The sequence below is a fragment of the Leptopilina heterotoma genome, unplaced genomic scaffold (genome assembly GCF_015476425.1).
Source record: "Leptopilina heterotoma isolate Lh14 unplaced genomic scaffold, ASM1547642v1 Lhet_7, whole genome shotgun sequence".
Classification (NCBI taxonomy): Eukaryota; Metazoa; Arthropoda; class Insecta; order Hymenoptera; family Figitidae; genus Leptopilina; species Leptopilina heterotoma.
Genome location: NW_025111161.1, coordinates 1,223,248 through 1,232,414, shown reverse-complemented (window position 1 = coordinate 1,232,414; position 9,167 = coordinate 1,223,248). Strand labels below are relative to the sequence as shown.

At 25.9% G+C, this 9,167-nt stretch overlaps 2 protein-coding genes across 2 annotated transcripts; both read left to right on the top strand.

The window, feature by feature from the left end:
* The first annotated feature begins 6,401 nt into the window (after nucleotides 1-6,401).
* LOC122510504 lies at nucleotides 6,402-8,599 on the top strand. The gene is made up of 4 exons (XM_043625200.1): nucleotides 6,402-7,573; nucleotides 7,769-7,973; nucleotides 8,068-8,201; nucleotides 8,282-8,599. The coding sequence occupies exons 1-4, from the start codon at nucleotides 7,343-7,345 to the stop codon at nucleotides 8,597-8,599; spliced, it is 888 nt and encodes a 295-aa protein (XP_043481135.1). The 5' UTR covers nucleotides 6,402-7,342.
* LOC122510505 lies at nucleotides 6,503-6,893 on the top strand. Its single transcript, XM_043625201.1, has 2 exons — nucleotides 6,503-6,638; nucleotides 6,727-6,893. Exons 1-2 carry the CDS (start codon nucleotides 6,503-6,505, stop codon nucleotides 6,891-6,893), a joined length of 303 nt encoding a protein of 100 aa, XP_043481136.1.
* Nucleotides 8,600-9,167: the final 568 nt, after the last annotated feature.

The following is a 9,167-nucleotide window of genomic DNA, read 5'->3' as shown; positions in this document are numbered from 1 at the left end:
GGACTAACTCTTGACAATTGTTTCGTGAAAAATTCAATTAATTAATTTTATTGTTTTTAAAAACTTTTCGCAATTCAATGATTTTTAACATTTACTATTTTCATAAAATTTCCAAATAGAATTGAGTTTTTTTAATAAATTTTTTCTAAAAATCTTGGTAAGAATTTAATTATTTTCATGAATAATAAAAATTTCTCGCAGAAAATAAATTATTTAAATTAAAATTTATTGTATCTGACAATTTAAATTTTAAAAAACTGATATAAAATTTGTTATCTGCGATCCCGAAAACCCCCGAGTAACCGCAGTTTTAAACGAATCCGTGCAATAAATATTTTAATATATAATATGTTTCAATATAAAACGATAATAATACAATTTAAAAAATTATATCTAAATTATAAGGCTTTAATAATTTAAAGAAAGAAAACGGTTTATAAATTATTGATGATCAATTATTCCAATGATCCAATTATTTTTCAATTTTTAAGTAAAATTATTCTCTGAATATTTTATGAATAACAATTTTTTGAAACTTCCTTAGGATTTAAATTATTAAAAATAAAATCAATTTCATGTAAAGATATTTTTTTTATTTAAAGTACCCAGACAAAAAAATTGAATAAAATTTTACGAGAATGATTGTATATATAGAATTATTCTACAGAAATTCTTATAAACATTCTGTTGAATTTCAGTAATAGAATAATTCTATATATTCTAAAATTCAAATTAGTTTTTAAATTCATAATATTAAGTTCTGTTTTCTAAGAGAAAGAATTTTAAGTTTTCACTGCTTCATAATAATATTCCTCTAAAAATTAAAAGTTTTCCCTTTAGGAAGAATTTTTCTTTAAAAATATACTTTTAACAATATTTTGAAAATTATATTATATACATTCTTTGTCTGTGTATTTTTAATTAATTTTGAGAAACTTGAAGCAACTTTAAGCTACTTTTATATACATTTTATAAAGTTGAATTTAATTAAAATATTTATTATTTATTCTCTTTCTGTACCTATTTTTACTCAAAAAATTAAAAACATAATCTCAAATTTTTTGCTTCTTAGGTATACCTTTCTTCGGAGCGTGACACAAATATCAAATTTTTATTTTTGAAATTTTTTTGTTAATAAAAATATCGTTGGTATTTTTCACCTTCCAGTGAAAAATTGTGCGCCACGGGACTAATTTTTAAAATATAATATTGTTGATGTACAGAAACTAAAAAAATCACCCTTTTCAACATAACAAAAGAATATCTTCAGAAAATCAAAATTATTCTCTAGTGGGATATTTTAGACAAGATAATAAGATAATAACAAGATAATAACGGTTTAAATTCTTTCTATATTTTGAAAAATGACAAATTCCAGAAGGTATTTTTAAAAAATTAAATTTCTATAATTTATTGATAAACAGTATAGGTATTGGTAGGTATATGATTTTGATGAAGTAGAACATTTTCCAGCATATATTAAAAATTATGTAAGAGACATAGATTTTTTCAAAATGTTTGTTGACTTTAGTGATTGTCAAATAAAAATTTCCATAATTATTTTTCATTTTGATGTTCCGTTTGTGGAGATAAATGAGGTATATATAGTGATTTGAGTGAAAGTCATTTATCTCGAATGCAAATGAAACAGAACTAAACATGTGCCTGATTCTACTAGAGGCATTCCTATAATAGATCCCGCTGCACGTATACCGAAGCCAACAACTTTATCGTCTTTAAATATAATGCCAATGGAACTTTCCTGGTGAGTCTAGATGAATGGTATATCTTTTTCCCGAGATCCAGTAACACTGAAAAATATCGAAATTATACCACATACCGTCGAATAACCATCAGACGCACTTCTTAGTGAATTAATAACTAAAATGATGAATACCGGAAATTCAAAAGCGAACTTAAATACAATTTTAGAATTTTAGAATTTTCCTTTTTTGAATATATCTCGAGGCAAGGATCTCAGTGTGCGTCTCTTATTTCCGGAACGTTATTCTCAATTTTTTTTTGTTCCTTTTTTTTCCCTCTGTTTATTCCATTCAACGTGTAACCAAGATTTTGGAGATAGGCTCTGGTGCCAAATTGAAAGATCAAAGGATTACAGTTTCCATCCTACATAGAGTGGAAGTAATTTCTGTTTTTAAATAAACCTTTCCTTCCTCCCCCTCTGCCTGCTCCGCCTCACCCCCTTGCTTTTTGACCCATTTCATTGTATATCACATGAGGCGACATTGTCTGCTAGTTTAATTAGAGGAAACAACGTGTAATTGTGATTAAACAATTTCACGACTGAAACAGAGAGATATTAAAACATCAACGAATAATTATAATAAATCAAATAATATAATTTCTGTTAAATAACATTCATTTTTCTCATGAATAGTGAAAAGCAGTTGCCAGAGCTTCAAAAGGTAAAAACGAATATGATGGCCTTTAATGAAATTCCATCTCTTCTAAATATATCCCATAATAGAGGGAATAACTTTGCAAAATTAATATTGAATCGAGAACAATTGAATTCGTAGAATTTTTTTAAGATTTCATTTCATTTTAATAATAATTGTATTATTATTATACATATCCTTACTGTTAATTTTTTACTTTACATTTATTTATTATAATTTGCAAATATATGTAAGTGCAGACTTCGCACTCATCTACTAAAACCTAGAGTTTTTTTGACTAAAGGAAAAGTTTAAAATACAAGTAAAGTATTTTTGAAGAGCCCAAAATAATTAAGTTAAATGCCATAAAAAAGAACAAAAAATTTTGAATATTAAAAATTTCGATTTTTTGTAAATTTTGGAATTATTTTTTTAACCAAAGGGATGAGACAAAAAATTGGGTAAAGTGTTTGTAAAAAGCCCAAAAATAATGAAGCTAAATGCCGTAAAAGAAAAGAAAAAAGGTTGAATTTTAGAAAATTCGGTTTTTAAATTTTTGAGAATTTTTGAAAATTTCAGATTTTTTACTAAATAGTAGAGACTTTTAAATAAGTAAAGTATTTTTCAAGAGCACAAAAATATTGAAGCTAAATGCCGTAAAACATAAGAAAAAATGTTGAATTTTAGGAAAATCGGTTTTTCGAATTTTTGAGAATTTTTGAAAATTTCAGATTTTTTACCAAAAAGTGGTGACTATTAAATAAGCAAAATATTTTTCAAGAGCACAAAAATATTGAAGCTAAATGCCGTAAAACATAAGAAAAAATGTTGAATTTTAGGAAAATCCGTTTTTCGAATTTTTGAGAATTTTTGAAAATTTCAGATTTTTTGCTAAATAGTGGAGACTTTTAAATAAGTAAAGTATTTTTCAAGAGCACAAAAATATTGAAGCTAAATGCTGTAAAACATAAGAGAAAATGTTGAATTTGAAGAAATTCGGATTTTTGAATTTTTGACGATTTTTGAAAATTTTAGATTTTTTACCAAAAAGTGGAGACTACTAAATAAGTAAAGTATTTTTCAAGAGCACAAAAATATTGAAGCTAAATGCCGTAAAACATAAAAAAAAATGTTGAATTTTAAGAAATTCGGTTTTTCGAATTTTTGAGAATTTTTGAAAATTTCAGATTTTTTGCTAAATAGTGGAGACTTTTAAATAAGTAAAGTATTTTTCAAGAGCACAAAAATATTGAAGCTAAATGCCGTAAAACATAAGAAAAAATGTTGAATTTTAGGAAAATCCGTTTTTCAAATTTTTGAGAATTTTTGAAAATTTCAGATTTTTTACCAAAAAGTGGTGACTATTAAATAAGCAAAATATTTTTCAAAAGCCCAAAAATATTGAAGCTAAATGCCGTAAAACATAAGAAAAAATGTTGAATTTTAGGAAATTCGGTTTTTCGAATTTTTGAGAATTTTTGACAATTTCAATATATTTAAATATAAATTTCATATATATTTCAAAAATTTTTAATACAATTTTAAATAAATTCCTTGAAAAATGCAATTATTATTAAAAATTATTTTAAAACTTGAGGAAAGAATTCAATTTAAGAATCATTTAATTATTCAATATAACAATAAATTCTCATAAATTCAATTATTTACAAAAATAATTGAATTTTTCACAGGAATTCAATTATTTTCAAATATTTTACACTGTAAAAAATTTATGGAGTTAACAGACACGGGAGTTGGGAGTTAAATTTTTCGAGTTAAAAATCAACTCCAAAGAGAGTTAATTTCTAACTCCCTTCATTCAACACCCGCGCGAGTTATTTTTTCCTTGGGGAGTTAGCATTTGGGTGTGAAATTTTAACTCTCTTTATTTAACTCCCCTGGCATTAACTCCCCAATGGGTGCGACTTTTATAGACCCCCCGGGGAAGTTAAAATTTAACTCCCTTTTTTTACAGTGTAATAAAAAATTGTTCCAAAGAAATCAATTATTTTATAGGTACAATTTTAATTAAATTTTTTTGAAATAATTCAATTATTCTTTTAGATTTTAATAAAATGAATAATTGAATAATTCTGCAAAAGAATTGAATTCTGTAGATGGATAACAAAATTATTCACAAAAATTCAATTGTTTTGAGGCATTTGAATAAAATTTTTTGCAAAAATCAATTATTATTTTCATAAATAACAATATTCATCGCAAAAATCCAATTATTTTTAAAAGTTATAAATTTCTTCTTAAAAATTTAATTATTTTAAAAATTCTAATAAAATCGTACTCAAAAATTCGCAATTAGATGATTTTGAATATCTAATATTTTCATAAAATTTCCAAACAGAATTCAATTATATTTAAAAAAAAAAATTTGTAAAAACATTCGTAAGAATTCAATTCATTTTATGAATAATTTTCTCAGGAATTCAATTATTTAAATTAGAATTTGTCTAAAATTAGTAGAAAGAAATCAATTATTTAAAAATTTTTATAAAATGCTGCACAAGAATTAAATTATTTTTATAAATATTTAAATGCTTACATGAATAATAAAATTCGTTGTAGGAATTTAATTTATTAGCAGGATAAGAAAGAAGTAAATATTTTTGATGAAAATTAGGAAAAAGTCAGGAAAATAAAATATAAAATGGAATTTTTGTCAGTTTTGTGAATTGTCTGAAACGAGTTTTTTTCGATAGCTCCTTTTTTACCCTATTACATATATAAAATATTCACTGTGATCTCTAAAAATATATTTATAAAGTAATGCGCAACGTAATATTAGGTATACTAATATTACGTGCCTACTTGGGTTTGAAATTCGAGTGAATGGTTATTAGAGGTTTTGAATTTTTCGGGAAATTTCATGCACCAGAACCAAATAGTTGGGCCGACCGTGACAAAATAGGTTTATAAACTTTGGGCGGACAGTCAATTGTCAGACGAATGTCACGGTTTGACACACAACTTTCAATGCTAATATAATATTACCCAAGGTCACTCTAAATTAAGCAGAATCAATATTCTAAAAATATTTTTTATTATTATTCATTTAAACATCTTGAATTTTGTATAATCTAGAAATTCAATTTTCATTTTCTTTCTAAATCTGAACATAATATTTCGTAACAATTTTGATGTGGTTTTTTGTCTCAATTTGATATCCTTAGAAAAACTATGTGATAGTAACGACATTAATTTTTCTTAGTTTGGGATAATTTTCTATATTTTATACACGGAAAAAATTTTGGTGCACCAGTCGTTCCTACTAGTGCACGAGCTATACCAAACCGCAGGACGAATATTACCCTAGCGCTTGGTATAGCGGACGTACCGTTTTGTGACAGCAGGCGCACCCTTTTGGTGAGCCCTCTGCATTATTGCAATAGAGCAGACGATATACTTAATTTTGGTACCACTGCTTTACCGTCGTTTTTCCGTTTTCTTTTTAGTGCATATCATTGTGCGGATTTTTATATTCAATAAATAATTTTAAAGTGGAGTGTTTTGAATGATTCAATGATAAATATATTGAAAAGGAGATATTGAAGACTGGACATATTGAAGATTTAATACTTGTAAGTATATATATAATTAAATCTATATTTGCAGTAAAAATGGTTTTCGGCATTGTGAATTTAGTTTTTCAATGTGATGTTATGGATTTAAAAGTCTAATCATAATTATTATTCGGATAAAAATTATTATCATTAATTCTATTAAATATTATTTTCAATCTTTGCTGTAAAAATTTTCTATTGCAAAACAGTAAAAATTATGAACATTCACAAGAAACAATAACGTAAACAAAAGGATTGAAAAACATAACCTACAATTAACGAGAAATAATAGAACTTACATTTCTTGACAAATTTATATTAAAGAAACAAAAGTAATGACTAATTAATAAATATTATAAATAAAAAAATGTTTATTAGTATAATAAATGATAATAATAGAAAAAAATTACTATTATCTAGTTTTTTGATAATAAACCTCTCACATAAGAATGCAAATCTCTCACTTTACTAATTTTTTATGCAATTTTATGATTCACGTATCGATTTTGATTTTTTCGGAAGCAAAATATGTCGGAAGATGCTGCAGACGGTATTAATTCCCAACGTATGGAGATTGATAATGGCTTCGACTTGTCAAATAATGGCGAATTAAGTGAAAATGAGAATTCGATTAATGTGTCACAAGGTGACAAAGAATCACAAGGTTTTCGATAATAGAAATTTGAATTCTCATAATTTATTGGTTAATTTATATATTTATTTGCATTTTAATCATTGTATACATTTTTCAGATAATTTTACTTTTGAAGAAAACGATTTATTTCATTTTCTTAATTCCACTTTAGAAGGTCAGATAGTTTTAAGGAAATATAAAATTACTGGTAATCTCGATTATGTCAGACTTAAAGATTTGATAATTATGAGGGAGATAAAAAAAGATCCTATTAACTATTCGTAAGTCCATTTAGTCTCAGCGTAAATCAAATGCATTTACTTAATTTAAAGGAACACATTCCTCTATAAGAGCCGTTGGATAATTTATGTGATTTTTTTGTGAGGAGTTTTATTGATTTTTTGTCTAATTTGATGAATAGAAAAGTATTTATTTTTTTAGAATAAAAAGAAGAAGGTTTATTGAATTAAAAGAGCAATTAGAACAATTGTTTCCTACAGAAGATTCTAGCTTATTTTATATTCCGAGCAGCGAAACTGCGGATAAAGAATCTATGAGTGCCAGAGGGTGTTTATACAATTATTATAAAATAATCAGGAAAGAGTTGCGTGACGTGAGACTCTTATCCAAATCGCAAAATAAGAATTCTTCTTCTGATAACGTCAGTTCTGTCTGTAAGATGGAAGATTTTTTAATTTGTTTTTTAAAAATGTTTTTTAATATTGAAGTATTTTATGTTATTCCGTTGTGTGTGTATATATATAGGTATTCAAACTAGTGATTTCGAATCTTTGACAAGTCAAAATGGAGAGGCATATTCTATTGCAAAGGTTACCAAAAATTGGGAGGAAACATACAGTCATCGTATGAAGCTGCTTGTCTCACATTCAAAAAAAAACTCCACACCTTTAGAAGTGTATTTTAAAACATTTCCGCGACTCAAATCTCCACTTGGCTTACCTTTGGTTATAACTTTAAATTTCTTACTAATGTTTATTATACGTGAATATATGGGTTTATATTTTATTTTAATTCTATTTTTATTATTTTTAATAAACTTTTACTCATAAAATTGCAAGATTTTACATATATATTTTATTGTTCTATTTTTAACTTATCTTTTTAAATTTAATTGTTTAATGGTAAATTTTTTCTTGTAGCTTGAACAAGATTGCCGAAGGATATTTCAAGAAATCGCCAAAGAGAATAACGAACTGCGTCAACTGATTCAAAATAATCCCAATCACGCAATATTTGCTGCACAATGGCCAACACTAGCAAAAAAAATAGTTGTGTATTGTAAGAAGAGCAAAGCTGCTGATGTTAAAGTTTTTCTTCAGTCACATGAAAATTTATTCCAAGGAGGTATATAAATCATTATTTTTTAGTTCCATTTAAATTTTAAAACCTACTATTTTTTTCAAAATAAATATTAACGAAAAATATATGCATTTTACAGGTAGCAACGATAATGTTCTAGCTCTATTGCTACTACCCCTAATTATCAGAGGAACAAAAAAATTGAAAGTTGACTCGAAAAGTATTAATGTAACAAAAGAAGAGATAGCGAAAGCTTTTATTTTACACATTGAGGTAAATGAAATATATTTACTTCATTTTTTATACCGTAGCGTTAATCATATTCTATTTTCAACCATTTTCTTTTTTTACAGAACTTTGAGAACGTAATTGCTGGTCAATTTGAATTTGAAACTTGGTTGACTTCTTTAAATTTGCAAATTCATCCATACGTTACAATAGTAGGAAGCTTGGAGACCCCTCAAATTTATCTAAAGTTGAATGGAGAAAATTATAATTTTCAAGATCCATTAAAAGCACTCGAAAGTTGCTACAGATGTCTAACAGCACTACATTCGTTCCCGTTCCTTTGTGATTTTGTTTGGACCTTTATTGACAAAGCGGTATATAAAATTTGTAATAGAAAAATCAGCTCCTGGGTCACCAAATTATTGGTCGATATTAACAAATAAGTTTTCAACAATTGCCAAAAAAAGTTCTATGAAAATTGTTTTTAAAGTTATATTTTTGTAAAAATATGGATATTGTTTATCTATTAAATAGTGTTTTAACATTAATTTTATTTCTTTATGGTGACCCCAATCTTCCGAGAAAATTAGTTGACGATGTAATCATTTTTATTCGAGATTTCCTACGTAATGTTTTTTTATCATCGCTCAAAAAAGATATTTTATTAATTCTCAAAAACGAAAATTTGACCGCTTTTACATTAAATGAGATCGATCGCTGTTTTTCGGAGTATGGCAATATTTTCGAATATGTTGAAACAGAATCAAAAAGATTTAACCTCTTGAAAAAGAGGGGTCTTATTGATAGCGAAGAATTTAAAATCGGAATAACGTTCTCGGAAAAAATTGTCGATAATGATATTGCTTTAGTCCCAGAAGAAGTAAACGGCGTGTGCATTCCATTAAGAAAGAGTTTTAAAATGTTTCTTGAAATACCTGGTTTGTTTGACCAAATTTTGCAGTACATGAAAACACTTTATCAAGAATCTCACATTTTGTCGAATATTATCCA

Excerpts from the sequence above, each read along its gene's own strand:
- LOC122510505 (XM_043625201.1), top strand. The coding sequence starts at position 6,503 with ATGTCGGAAGATGCTGCAGACGGTATTAATTCCCAACGTATGGAGATT. Across the intron at positions 6,639-6,726 it reads AGGTGACAAAGAATCACAAG|ATAATTTTACTTTTGAAGAA; the intron begins GTTTTCGATAAT and ends TACATTTTTCAG.
- LOC122510504 (XM_043625200.1), top strand. The coding sequence starts at position 7,343 with ATGTTATTCCGTTGTGTGTGTATATATATAGGTATTCAAACTAGTGAT. Across the intron at positions 7,574-7,768 it reads CTCCACTTGGCTTACCTTTG|CTTGAACAAGATTGCCGAAG; the intron begins GTTATAACTTTA and ends TTTTTCTTGTAG. Across the intron at positions 7,974-8,067 it reads TGAAAATTTATTCCAAGGAG|GTAGCAACGATAATGTTCTA; the intron begins GTATATAAATCA and ends TGCATTTTACAG.